Source organism: Cyprinodon variegatus, unplaced genomic scaffold, assembly GCF_000732505.1.
Source record: "Cyprinodon variegatus isolate N-32 unplaced genomic scaffold, C_variegatus-1.0 Scaffold89, whole genome shotgun sequence".
Taxonomy (NCBI): domain Eukaryota; kingdom Metazoa; phylum Chordata; class Actinopteri; order Cyprinodontiformes; family Cyprinodontidae; genus Cyprinodon; species Cyprinodon variegatus.
In genome coordinates, this window is record NW_015150542.1 from 1302778 (window position 1) to 1316761 (window position 13984).

The 13984-nt window shown below is 37.1% G+C and overlaps 1 protein-coding gene across 3 annotated transcripts in view; it reads right to left on the reverse strand.

Annotated features, from left to right (window-relative positions):
- Positions 1 to 13984, reverse strand: part of prkg2 (protein kinase, cGMP-dependent, type II) — a 34034-nt gene that overhangs the window by 16093 nt on the left and 3957 nt on the right. For all 3 annotated transcript variants that reach the window (XM_015373591.1, XM_015373592.1, XM_015373593.1), the window contains exons 3-6: positions 11675 to 11841; positions 8963 to 9076; positions 5801 to 5906; positions 4939 to 5002 (exon numbers count right to left, since the gene is read on the reverse strand). In XM_015373591.1, coding sequence (XP_015229077.1) covers positions 4939 to 5002; positions 5801 to 5906; positions 8963 to 9076; positions 11675 to 11841 — 451 coding nt within the window. The remainder of the gene's footprint in view (positions 1 to 4938; positions 5003 to 5800; positions 5907 to 8962; positions 9077 to 11674; positions 11842 to 13984) is intronic.

The following is a 13984-nucleotide window of genomic DNA, read 5'->3' on the forward strand; positions in this document are numbered from 1 at the left end:
GCGCCTTTTAGTACGGTGCGCCTTATGGTCGTGAAAATACGGTAAGCGTATATAAACAGAGTATTTTGAGGGTTGCTTGTTTTTGTCAATAACAATACATTTAAATTAAGAAATTTTTATGCATATAAATATAAAGATCCTCCTTTATGCAGATGATTCTGTAACAGATTATGAAGGCAATGTCCTTGTATATCAGACACACAGTGAAACACTGAAGGAAAATAAATCAAGGTTAAAACTGTATTTTGGATCCAAGAAAATTCATGAATGTGAGATCTGAGTAAATTTGAACAGGGAAAAATCAAGATGGCTAGGTTACTGGGTCAGAAGATCTCCAAGGTGGAGAGCATATGTTGGCCTGTGTGGCCTGATCTAACAGATGATCTAATGCAACTGAAATTGCTCAAAGGTGTTATTTCTGCATCTGATAGACAACGTGTAAGCATACACCCTAGACCACCTGTTCCATATATGTATAGTTTTAGACCTCTCATGTTGGAAATGGATACTACTGTACCTGCCACAAAACATGAACGGCTCAGGAATCATTTGAGGAGCACAACACTGAGTCTGTGGTGTTGACTTGGCCCAGAGTTCGCCTGATCCAATAAAATCATGTCTGGCATCTTAAGACCCTCCTCTCAACCTGCAGGACTTAAAATATCAGCTGAAAACATCTTAGTGCCACAAACCACAGCATCAACCTTTAGGGTTTTGAAGAGGTTTGTGTCACATGGCATGGAGTACTAATGCACATTTAGGCAGGTTGTAATAATGTGTCCTTACTGGTATATAGACTGATGGAATTGTAAATTATATACAATAAGATTTTATTGTTATTAACATAAACCATTGTGTGGCTTTAAGACATGTAGGTAACAAAATGGATGACGAGTAGCCTGAGCTTTAACCTGAGATGTTCATCTGTTAATTACATTTAGAATACTGTTTAAGAATTAAAGTTTAATCTCCACTATCATAACATTACTGTTACACTGTATGTATTGAAGAAGTAAATTTAACTGTTAATGAACTCAGGTATGTGCAAGAATGTGGTACTTTGGTAAAACAACAGTTTCTGGAACTCCTCCATCCACCTCTGTTTTGTGTGAAATGCAGCTGCAGCCTGACCTTAGCTGTATATGGAAACCATCTATCAAAGAGCTATTTCATGTGTAAACACCAAAATCAGGAAGACAGACTTAATGAGACAAGTAGAGAGTTGGTGAAAACATTTTAGAGTACTGTTGAAGTCGTAGTAACAAGTAACATGTGACCCCATAATGAAAAGTGTTATTTTACCTCCTGATAAGGTAAAAAGATCAGTCACACTTCCCTTTTGTTAAAATCTACAGCTGGGAAAAAAATTGAGTCCTTCTTGAGTTGTTTTAATGTTTAGTTTTATTTAAGGTCACTCATAAAACTGACTGACATTGAGACATTAACTCTCTGTCCCTTTCTTTTTGTCTCAAATACTTTTTTTCTTTTGGAGTCAGTACCTATAAATTGTCTTTCTAAACAGGTGAGCCAAATCAACAGATTCATTTACTTTGTAAAACATCTGAAGTAAAAGTAAAAGTGTGCAAAAAGCAGAAATATGGTGACCAGAATGAAATACACTCTGGGATCAATGCCAACTTGGAGCAGGTGAGAACATGGTCCACTGATGTAATCCTTTTGACTTTATGGGACACTGTCGAAACAAAATCATAGCAACCCTGTGTAAACATTCCCCGGTGTTTACTGTCAAAGCTCTTGACACAAGTGGCATTTTCCTTGGGCGTCCTCAATTGTTTACCTCCCGTTTACGCTTCAGGAGAGCCTAGTTTAACGCCAGGCTGTGACAGCGGAGACAACATGCCAAGGTTTTGTTTATAGAGCCTGTCCGGATGATACAGAAGCTGTTCAGTGGATGGACAGCATCTGAGCTCTGTCTTGGGTTTTTTGTAACAGACTGCAAACTCAGAATTTTAAATAAGCTAAATTTTCCTAGAAGAAAAATACATCATCAATAAGAAACATAAAAATGGATATTTCCTAATATACTGTAATCTGAGCATCCACAGCATTAACGTCCGCCATCTTTGTTTAATCTCTACTACTGAATTCCACTTATTTGGTTTGCTTATGTCAGTGGTGTACATCGACACTCACACTTTACTTCCTGTGTCTATATTAGGTTTGACTGCAGCTCAGTTATTTTAACTGACTTTCCATCGATTAGCCTCAGCTTTTATTTTAACAGCATGTCTCTGTGGTCTTCTAGAGGCACTCAAGTGTGGGTAAACCAATTTTAAGACTACACAGATCTTCAGCAGCTGTTTTTCTCTGCAGGGTAACTAAAGATTGTCAGTGTTGATGTTTTTGCTTAAAAATGGGACGTAAAAGAGTTGTCAGACAGGTAACACTCAGCACTTGAGTAATTTGTCATATGCCATCAGTGTTTCCAGCCAATCACTAATATAAAAGTTGTGTCATCATGAAAACCTCAGCTAACGCTGGCAGAGTTACCAATAACAGTGATCAGAATCTGAGGTAAGATACAGTCTGGAAACTATAACTTTCTTTACCAACTGTCTGAATCACTAAAGAAAAGAAGGTAAACTACCTTAGTTTGGGTGTGTTACAGCAAAGTTTGGATAAACTGTTCCCTTTTATAACAGCAATTTGATATCGGATATTGGAGATCCAATCCAGTGCACTTTACATGGAACTGTTATTTCTGTCATTTTGCTCTTTATTTGTTTGGAAATACTATGAAGAACATTTATATCTTTGTTAATTTGTTCCTTTATTAACAATGTTTATGTCAAGGCTACGACCTTTGCTCACATGCTGAGTCATATGGTTCATTTTTATTCAACTGTTGAATCTGATCTGTATCAGATATGCTTAGCCCAGGTATTGAAAAAAACTGGATTGGTGCATCTCTACTTTAATGTGGTGGTAAAAAGTTTAAAGTGAGTTTCCCACCACACAAAAAGGAAGAGAGTTGCAGCTAGCATGCTGATCAATGCATGTAAGTAGAAGTTAGGACTTTTCCAAACAACAGAAACAATAAAGTCTTGTGAGAATATAATCTGAAAAATCAAGCCTTTAAGATCATGAAAGCAATGAAACCATAAAGAGAAACTTTTACATTCTTGTGTTTAGTGCAAAGAAAAAATCAAAATAAAATCACAATATTGGTTAATAAAAATAGCCATTTGAATTTTTTGCAAAATCATTCAGCTCTATTTTTAAAAAAGGTTTTTGTGCACTCCACCACATGAAAAGTCAACTGCCGTATATTACAATTGTTATGTTGTAATGTTGTAGTTTATAAAATAAACTACAATCTCCTTTAAAAATATAGTTTTATAAATTTCGGTGCAATTACTTATTCTGATTTGTAAAAGAATTCAACTATCCATAATTAAATTTTCATTACAACTGTTTAACTGTTAATAAAAACTCTAAATCAAGTCACAGACTGCATCACACTAATAACACCAAACTAAAAAACTGCATATTTGCACCATTTATATTAACGCTCTGAACTTCCATATCAATGCGTTTTGCACCATGTTTTTTTCTCCCAAACTGTTTACATTTCATCACTGCTGCACTTTATGAGATGGAAATGTTCATTTCCATCTCAAAATTTTAAACGCACTTTGCTGTAAACTCAGTACTGGGTATCTGTTAAGCTCAGCTGCAGCCTGTCAGGTTTTATTCTATTGCCATATTGTTTCATTATTACAATTATTGTTTTTGTCTATTGTACATCAGATATTGTAGGGTGCTCTGCATTTGTTAGATAAACGTACTTGTAAAAGGGCAGAATTAGAAATATATTCAGGTTAACAGTTGGGTAGTTTAATTGGATAGATAGAGAAATGGATTGACAGAGATAATAATCATGTTTAGAAAGAGAAATCTACAAAATCGCTGTGTACAAACCCCGTTGTTGTGAAAAAAACAAACAAAAATGAGACGCAGATATTAAGGAAACAGGTCATATGTATTTATGGTCGTTCTACTGAAATCATCATATCTTCAAAACACTTTTTTAAATAAAAACTGAGTTAAAAATCAAATTTATTTTTTGAGAATTCAAATTACCTCCCAGGGATTACTTAAATGTTAATTGGATGCCTTTTCATACACACAGATACAAGTGAAACACACCAGATTCCATTCACTGACAATTCTCCTTCTCCAAAAAAAAAAAAAAGAAATTCTAAATGTTCACAGAGAATTGTAGTGATTCTCTGTGAACATCTGCTCCTTTCTCAGGTTACAGTTGGCCCCCTGACAGGCAGAATGCTTCAATAACAAATGTCAATAACAAATGTCTGAATAGAAGAATTTTACCCACACTTGAGAGTAGTGGGATAATCAACCAATGTAACAAATGTCCTTGAAGTTTGTACTGAAAAGATGCTGAGAAAAGCAGATTTTTTGACCCGACGCTGACAGGTTCTGCTCCGTTTTTGCCTTTTTGAAGCTGAAATATGATGCTTCTGCAGGAAAAGACGGAGTTAACCCGGCTCTCCAGCTTGTTTCACAGCTACGCACACAATTTCACACACTTGTGTCATCTCACACCAAAAGCCTGTCACTGGCACATCTTTAAGAAATCACTCGTCCCCCATTTGAATAAACACTTTCTGGGGCCTTAGTCAAATAATTAGGGTAACAATATACAGCACCCGGCGATGACAGGAATATCGGCCCCGTTCATCAACAAGGTAAATCTGGGGGTTCTTGCCAACTAGAGCTAGAATGAATATGCTGACATGCAGTAATGGTATATGGCCAAATGGTAATGATATTTTGACAGCCGCTATCTGCAATGCTCCTGAGTCCCAGGAGCTGCCAAAGAGTTGTGCAATTTATGTAAAAGTCAAATTGTCCTTCAACTAGAAATGGAGATAGTTTAACAGAATAACTTACCACCTCCAGGCAGTCCACTATTTTGCTTAGCTTGTCATCGGGTAGATTAGCCAAGAGTGAAACACTGACCAAAAAGAGAGAACAGAAAAAATAGGCTTCACATTCTAAGTTAACCCATAGATTTATTTTAAAGTTGCAGCTTCATAAACAGAAGTCAGGAGTGCTCATACACAAATCGCAAACAGGAAATGCTGTTCATTCTATTCTGACAAGGATTAATTTGAACCGTCTTTGCTCCAGACTGGGACAGCTATACAATAAAAATGTTAGAGGCTTTTAAAATGTACCAATTGAAGCTAGTATTTTCAACTCAACAGCATTAAAATCGTTTGTATGACAGATTCATTGGACTAACTGATATTCAAATACATACGTACATAAGCAGAATTTGGTTAAATGTCTCTTAGAAAGCGGAACCTCAGCATAGGCCTTTTTTAGCCACCATTTTGATGCCCAAAAAAAATCAGACAGTTAAACATGAGTCCTCAAAGACAGTAATCAACTTGTTTATACTTCTCTATCTAAATATACCACAATTAAATAAGGCCATTAGTGGGACATTAAAACCTAACTACCTCCTGAGGAAGTATTTGATTCAGGTGTGTTGGACCACTGAATTGAAGCCAATAACATCTGTCTCGTCAATCTAGCTGTACTTCAAAATCAAACTTAAAGTGTTGTTTTTGGAACAAGGATGGTTCTGTTTAGGTAAGATGATGGGATTTACAAGATAATTAAAAGTCCAATTAAAGATTTAATGCATGGCTGTGATGAATGTATTGCACCCTCTGGCCACAACTTAACCTCTCAGAGCTGTATTTTTCAGATGACGTTAACTCTCTGGCTCAGCCTTGAGTCTGACCTTCGGAGGAAGTTGCGGTATTGCTCGTGTCGTGTCTCAGCCGTCCTCCTCATGATATTTTGGAACGCTTCCCGATCCAAAGCCCACGTCCTCACTTTGTTCACAGCTATAAAAAGAAGCATAAATTGCCTCAGGAAGGAGGAAGTGACTGTGACAGTTTGACATGAATCAGTAGCAGAGATAATGTTCCACCGCTTTTTCTGCTAGATCTGTTATCCTGCTGAGCCAAACTGTCAGAGTCTTTCCAGTTCTCCCAGAACATTGAGGTCGCACCTTCCTGAAGGTCCACAGGTTCCCCAGTAATTGGTTATATATACAAACATAAACGAACAGATCTACAGTACATGGTGTTTTACTTCTCACATGTCAAGGAGGTCAAAAGAAATCAGGATGCAGCACTGTGGGTATCATGTAAAGCTTGTGTCAACACAACCAGGGAAAAAGCATACCAATTCATCATTTCCAGTTTCCCAGAGCTTTAAGAAGTCAGAAAAAGAGCTTAGAGGAAGTCAGATGACTTTCATAAGTATTTTAAAGGTTTACTTAAGGATATGATTTAGAACAAACCAGCCATCCTGACCTTGCATATCCTGCTCTACAGTCATGGATACAAAATACACTGGAAAAACAATCTAGAAATAGGTAAAAAGTCTTAAATATGATTAGGTAAATGACATAGTTTGCAAATAGAATAAGTATTTCTACTCTTGAAATAAGATAATTAGATGTAATTCACTTAAAATACAATAAGACAATGCATTTGTGTTTTCTTATTTTTAATGTAAATTGTCTTGTTCCATTGGCAAAATGTCTATTTTACCTCCGCAAACCAAGAACAAATGCACTTATTTTAAGAAGAAATTACTTATCTAGATTTAATTTTTTTCCATTGTATTAGAGCACTTTTTTTATTTTTCAGATAAAAGACATTTAAAACAAGACATTTAAGGCGATGATGGTCCAATATGTTTTCTCTATATTTGTAGCTTTACTTTAACATAGTTTCATATCAAATTTGTTATTTTAAGTGTAAAGCTTTTTATTATTGTTTATTTGTCTTGGAAGCTATTGATAAACAATAATCAGTTAATAAAATTGCTGTGACAACATTTTATGCATTTACCTCTTTATCACACGACTCTGAAACTCTTTCATTTGTGTATTTTGAACCAAACAATAGGATTTTTAACTGTATTTTTTAATTTTTTTATTAAGGAATCTATTACAGAAAAAACTGATTTAGCTGACTGCCTATCAAATATTTCCACCAGGGACAAGTGTTACTGCAGGTAGAATGCTTGGTTGTACCTATACATCTTAGTGGTGTTCTGGTAAAATGTCAAAAAATAAGACAAACTACAAGCAGATGCAGATCTGGACTTTTAAAGAGGATGTTAATATTTCTTTGTTTTGTTTTGGTTTTTTTTAGGGCAGATTAGAAGTTGTGTGAGACTCAAAACTTTGAAGACTGTGATCAGCTGACAGAGCATCCGTCCTCTGGAAACACAGGATTGGTATGTGTTGTAAAAAAAAAAAAAAAATTAAAAAAATCTATTGTTTAACTAAAATCCAGAAAACCAAAAATAACTTTGATAAAAATCACATAAAAAGCAGTAAGTCATGGTAATATAATTGACAAACAATCAGAAAAACAATAGGAAAGCAAAGTAGCATCAGCAAGACTTAACAATGTTTAGAAGAAAGTTGCAAGATGGACTAGCAAGTTGATGGAGCTGAGGAAATATCAGAGATAATAGAATTGACTGAACCCTGGTTAAAATCAGATTTTTTTAATATAAAAACTTTCAAATAAAATTCTGAAAAAAAGTGGCGTGAATTTGAATTCATCCCCTATTGCTCTAATTCCCTTCATCAAAATCAGGACCAACCAACTGCCTTTAGGAGACTGCCAGTGTGTTTTCTTATCACAATTTAAATTCAGCTGTTAGATTGTTTGGAGAAAAAACTAACAATCATGCAAGAATTTTCCAATTGGGCCGAGTTTCAGCCTCATTGTGTGTCCTGTGTCGTGTAGTATGCAGGGGGTAACGAGGGGCGATTAGACTCTAACAACCACCTCCCGATCGGGAATCATAAGATCGGGAGAAAATTAAACATGTTCGAAAATTAGTCGGCTGTCGTAAGGTGCTTATGGACAAACCCTGCTGCTGAAGCAGAGCTATGAGTTTCTACGAGCTGATTGACCAGAACCTCGAGCACTATGCCTGTGCAAACAAGTGAGTTCTGCTTCTTCTCCATCCAGATTGACGAGTCCAACCAGCGCCATCTATCGGCGCTGAGTCCGACGTGTAGTTTTTGGATGTGCAATGTGAGCAGGTAGATCGCATCAGAGCGTCGGGCTGCACAGTGTGAGAACATGCATCGGGATCATCAAAGGTGAAACATAGGTTTTAGAAGTGCTGCGTTTTGAGACTGGGGAAGATACAGCTGCATCAAAGCATGCTCTTTTTTTATTTTCATTTGAGCAACTCAATATACAGACCCATGTCCCATTTCAATCTTTGGAAAAATGTAAAATTTGGCTGTGTTTGAGCTGTTCTTTAAATAACATTGGGTAAATACTTCCATGTCCAGAAGTGCAAAGATAGTGAAGACAAACTATCTGGAATCACAATGAACAGTACAGTAACCTTCACAAAGTATTGATTCCATGAGTCTGAACATGATAGTCCCTCACTTTTCAGTATTTTGAATGTAAAAATGAGAAAACTATCAGATAAAACCTCAGTAAAATACCTGAGTTTGTCAAGTGTGTCAAATTTGTAGTATAAAAAGTTTAAACCGTTTTAGTGCATTTAGAAAGCACAGAACACTAGAAATCTAATTATAGATGGGGAAGACAGGGTTAAAAGCTATTTTTTTATCTTTCTTAATAATAGATTTGCATTTAAGACTTAATACTTATTTAATCCATGTTTGTTGTTAAGAGTCGATTCTGGGTGAACTTCTTTAAGCTCAGAGCCTCAAACTTTAAAGATCAGGTTTAAATAGACGATTTGGAAATAGGTCTGCTAACCAAATGGCCCAAGCTGTTCTGTTAGGACACAATATGTTTGATCCAGCCTGTCACAGTGCTACCCCCAGAGGGCTCACTCTGGGGGTAGCACAACAATCAGTGTATCTGCAAAGACAACTCTTCACCTCGGACTGATGCTGTTCGTGTGCAGTTGTACAGGATGGCTAACTCCCCAAACGTGGTCCACACTGCTATTGATGTAAGCAGTTTGTTCTGCTGAAACACCTCCAGCTTTCCATCTGAAAAGAAAAAAAAATGAAAAGAATCTTTGATTTATTCCAACAAAAATATGAACAAGCAACAACAACATAAACTAGAGGAAAATACTTGCAGGTAGTGGCTCAAAGATGAGATATACATTGGAAAAAGCCAGAATAAACACACCTCTGAGATAGGAAAATAAAATATGACACATCCAAGATCCATAAGTACATCAAGGATAAGGCTCCAACAGACGACATGCTCAGTGAATGTCTTAGACAATGGGGAACAGAAGATGAGGTGCTGGTGGCTCAGTCATGGGAGGATAAGCCCATACACGGGATGAAACACCGAAACATAACCGAAGTGGTGGATATCAGGAAATCCTACCAATGGCTGGACAAATCCAGACTAAAGGACAGCACAGAGGCAGTCATCATTCCTGCACAGGAGCAGGCCCTGAGCATCAGAGCAATAGAAGCCCAGATCTACCACACCAGACAAGACCCCAGGTGCAGACTGTGCAAAGAGACCCCTGAAAGAATCCAGCACATAACTGCAGGGTGTAAGATGCTGGCAGGGAAAGCTTACATGGAGGCCATAACCAAGTGGCTGGAATAGTGTACAGGAACATCACTGCAGAGTATGGGCTGGAAACTCCACAGGCAAAGTTGAAAATACCTCCAAAGATGGTAGAGAACGATCAAGCAAAGATCCTGTGGGACTTCCAGATACAGACGGACCGAATGGTAATGGCAAAGCAACCCGGACATTGTGGTGGTGGACAAAAAGCAGAGGAAAGCCGTTGTGGTTGACATAGTAATACCAAGTGAGTGCAACATAAGGAAAAATAAACATGAGAAACTAGAGAAATATCAGGGGCTCAGAGAACAGCTAGAGAAAACCTGGAAGGTCAAGTCATCAGTGGTGACCGTGGTCATTGGGGCACTCGGGATGATTACAGTAACCCCCAAAGTTGAGGAGTGGTTACAGCAGATCCCTGGAAATACATCAGACATCGCGGTCCAGAAAAGAGCAGTTATAGGAACAGCAAAGATACTATGCATAATTCAGCACACTGTAGGTACTTGAGGCAGAAGATGTCTTTCAGTCATCAATGCATAACTTCAGCGACACATAGGAGCTCTTTCAAGCTGGGCACCGTTTCATTCACAACACCTGTCCCATCAATCCCCATTAATCCATCTGTAATAGACTGGACTATAGGAGCCGTTTGATATAACACAATTTCATATAACATATATAATTAGGGATCCCCACTACATCCTGCCATCAGTTTGGGGGTACTTGGCCTGGAAAACATTGAAGACCCCTGCTATAGAGGAATCAGACCCCCAGATGAGGATGTTAATGCCAATAACAATGTGCAGTGTTCCAAGTCTCTTCCCTAGAATGTGCTGTAGACCCAATCAATTTTTTTTTTATTTTTTTTTTTACTTCTCCTTTCTGTCCTTCTTCTTCTGTCCTCTTAACTACCAATCAATTAAGGCAAACTGTGTCTTATACCAAACATTCTGGAGTCTAAAGGCCTACTAAGATTACTTTACCAACTAGCATTTTATGATAAACTGAATTTGCTCAATGTGTAACTGATTCTTAACACACTAATATAGGTTGTGGTGAAATTAATTAGATTGTTTTGTATTCAATTCATTTCATTCAGTATAATTACACATTAGTCATAAACTTCCAACAGATAGTATGTGCTGTAAACTAGCTTAGTGATGAAAACTGGAATATCTGCTCTTTTGTTTTTACCATTCTTTAACATCCATTATCTCCATAGGGAGCATCAAACTTCATATTGAGGTGTACTTCCATGACCTTTATCTGTGACCCCAAAGATCTGCTTTAAAATATATATTTTTTATCACAGCTTCTTAGGAGATAATTATTAAGATCAAATGAGAGGTGAGTTTATGTTGATATTTGACCAGGTATCTTCAGGGGGAGACTTTGATTGTCTGTGTCTGTGGTAAGTGTTGGTACTGAGGAATCCCTGCCTGCAATAATTTGCTGTTTCTTACTTATTATTTGTGAAATCTAAAGATTCCTGAATCTTTTTACTGCATGTTAAATAGTTCTGAGGAACAAAGTCCACAGACTAAACTTTGTAATTTTTTGCTTCACTGCTGCCCTTTTATTTTTTAGCCAACAGAAATGATCTATTCCACAACTTCTTCTCTGTTGAGATTCACGGGATCTTCAGAAGGAATAATTTGCACTGACAACAACGCTGTTACAATTATTGACAGGGATGCATCGATATGAAAATCTGGGCAGATATTAAAATACGGTTACAGCCGATAAAGGTATTTACAGATATTCTAAATCATATACTTTTCAACCCTTTGCCTCACAATCACTGTCACATGACCAGACAAATACCTCACAACCAAACCCCTACTCTCCTCCTCCTAAAGGGAAAGTTACATGGGAGTAAACATTGGTTGCTAATATCTGCCTATATTTACTTATCGGACCGATATTCTGAAAACTGAATGACACTGGCCAATACCGATATTAATGCGCATATATCGAGCACTCTTGATTTATAAATATGATAGAAAGATGCAGGGAAGGTAACATTCCAGATGCTGTGAGGACAAACATACCTGCTAGAACAAATAGATGGTTCCCAGGTTCTCCCTGCTTGATGACATACTCTCCCTGCTGGTAGGTGCACTCGTACATGCACTCCACCATGTCTTTGATCTGCTGCAGTTCCAGCCTCCTCAGGTACTGGTTCTTGTTCAGGGCATCTGTCAGCAGCTTCTTTACACTGTCAAACACATCAGAAAACACAGAAAGGGTTCAACGAGCACCTTTATTATTAAGGAGCTGAAAGAGGATTAACATTTTCTCCTATTGAGGTGTTGCTCTATTGATGTTAAGCCCTTCTTCCAGATGAAGACAGAATATCTTAAACACTTTTTTTCAAGTGTAAAACCTGACACATGACAGGCAAAAGAACCAGGTACAGTATGATTCATTGGTGCTGAATATAAAGAGCAATAGAACTAATTTAACTGTTTCTACATTAGACTGTAGTTTATACAATATTAATGCCACACAGCTATTTAGAATGTAATATTTGGTGGCAATTATATTTCAAACGCTTCCCTGTCAAATAAAATGTTCAGTCTGTTATTTTGCCTCATAAGGGTTGATAATTATTACTCTAATAAACACAATAATACCTGAACAACTGTTTTTCCAATAGATTTACTTCCATTATCTGTTATTTCTATCAAAATCTCTGTGGTAATCTAAATATCCAAGAGTAGGGGAAAAGGTAAATAAAACTGGAATGGGAAAACATGTTTTCATAGCTCTATCACTGCCCCTCATCAACTTCCTGTAGTATTTTGGACAGCACTGGAGAAATGATCAGACACATCCAGCTCCATTACATGTTTATAATCGTTTCCCCCTGTTCTTCTTAGCTCCACAGCCCACGCTGATCCAACAAAAAGCCACCAGCACTCCCACATCCTCGTTAGTCACCGCTTTAATTTTTTTTTCACCTGCACGATTAATACTTCTGTCTCATATAAAAACAATGACCGTTTGCACTGACAATGAATCACATAAAAGCAGTGAGCGCTGTATCATCATCAGTTGTCAATGTTCGTAGATATTTATATGAGCAGCAGCAAAAAACGCAAAAAAAAAGCATTATTCCCGGAGGGAAAGCTGAAAAGAATTGAAGCTACCATTTATATAGGAGTTACTTTTACTAGTGGGTGATCTGTTTATTCACCTCATTATGTGTCATAAATTTTCACTTTAAGCTCTTTTGCAATCAGCTCAGATTTTTCTCCCGATGTCCTTTGCTGTTATCTTGGCGAGTCATTATTCTGCAATATGTCACAGTTATCCAGGGAACAGCAGGATGTTTCAATAGGTGCTTCAGACTGTGGTTATATAACCTACACACGGATTATTAGCAACATATGTTTTAAACATGAGGATTGCACAAGGAGGGAGACGCTGCATGCATTGTTCAATCATACAGCAATCGTGCTGCAGAATGACAAAAGGTAATTTGCCCTGTGTCTTAGAAATGCAAAGCAGGCTTGCTGCAGCTGATATCAATATGTGTAACTGATGTTTCTTATGCATTAAATTACGACTCAATAGGAGGGTCTTCAGTCTTTCCGCTGTTGTTGGTCATTAAAATATCCTTTGTAGAGTTTAGCTACACAAACACAAAAATCTTTATATTTTAGTTTAATATCTTCTTAAAAGCTCTCTTTTTAACATCATTCAACATTATCTAAGAAGACAGTATTTCATTTTTTTTTTCTATCTTGTTTACACATTTAAATGAGTTTTAACATTCTGAGCAGCAAAAAGCCGGAAGTCCAAAACCTGCACACTAAAAAAATTTTATAGATCCTGATTGCAAAAGCTCTCAGGTGTGATTTTCCGTTTGACCATCAGCCTCTCATATCAAGGTGAGTAAATTTTCAACCACTCTATAAAACATTGCTGCATTTCGTTCAGGTCTGAAGATCTTTTGGTTTTTGTGGTTCACAGCATCATAATCAGGTTGAGGTCTAGACTTTGACTGAGCCATCTATTCAATCCTTGAACAAAACATATATTGCTCTTGTGTCATTGTCATCTCAATGACCAAGTTTGGGTCAAGCTGCAGGTTTGGACACATGGATTTGTTTTACTATAGAATACTTTGGTAAACAGAGGAGTTCTAGTCAGGTGCCAAGTTCCCACGGCTGAAAATCAAGCCTATATTCTCACCTTTCCACCATCTTATCTGATTATTGGTATGAGCTGTTTGTTTTTGTCCAAACCTGATGCTCTGCATTAAAGCCAAGCAACTTTAATTTGGTCTCTGCTTTCCAAGAGACATTGTTCTCATTTAGCGGCAACTTTTTAGACCTAATTGGTGCTGCCTTTGT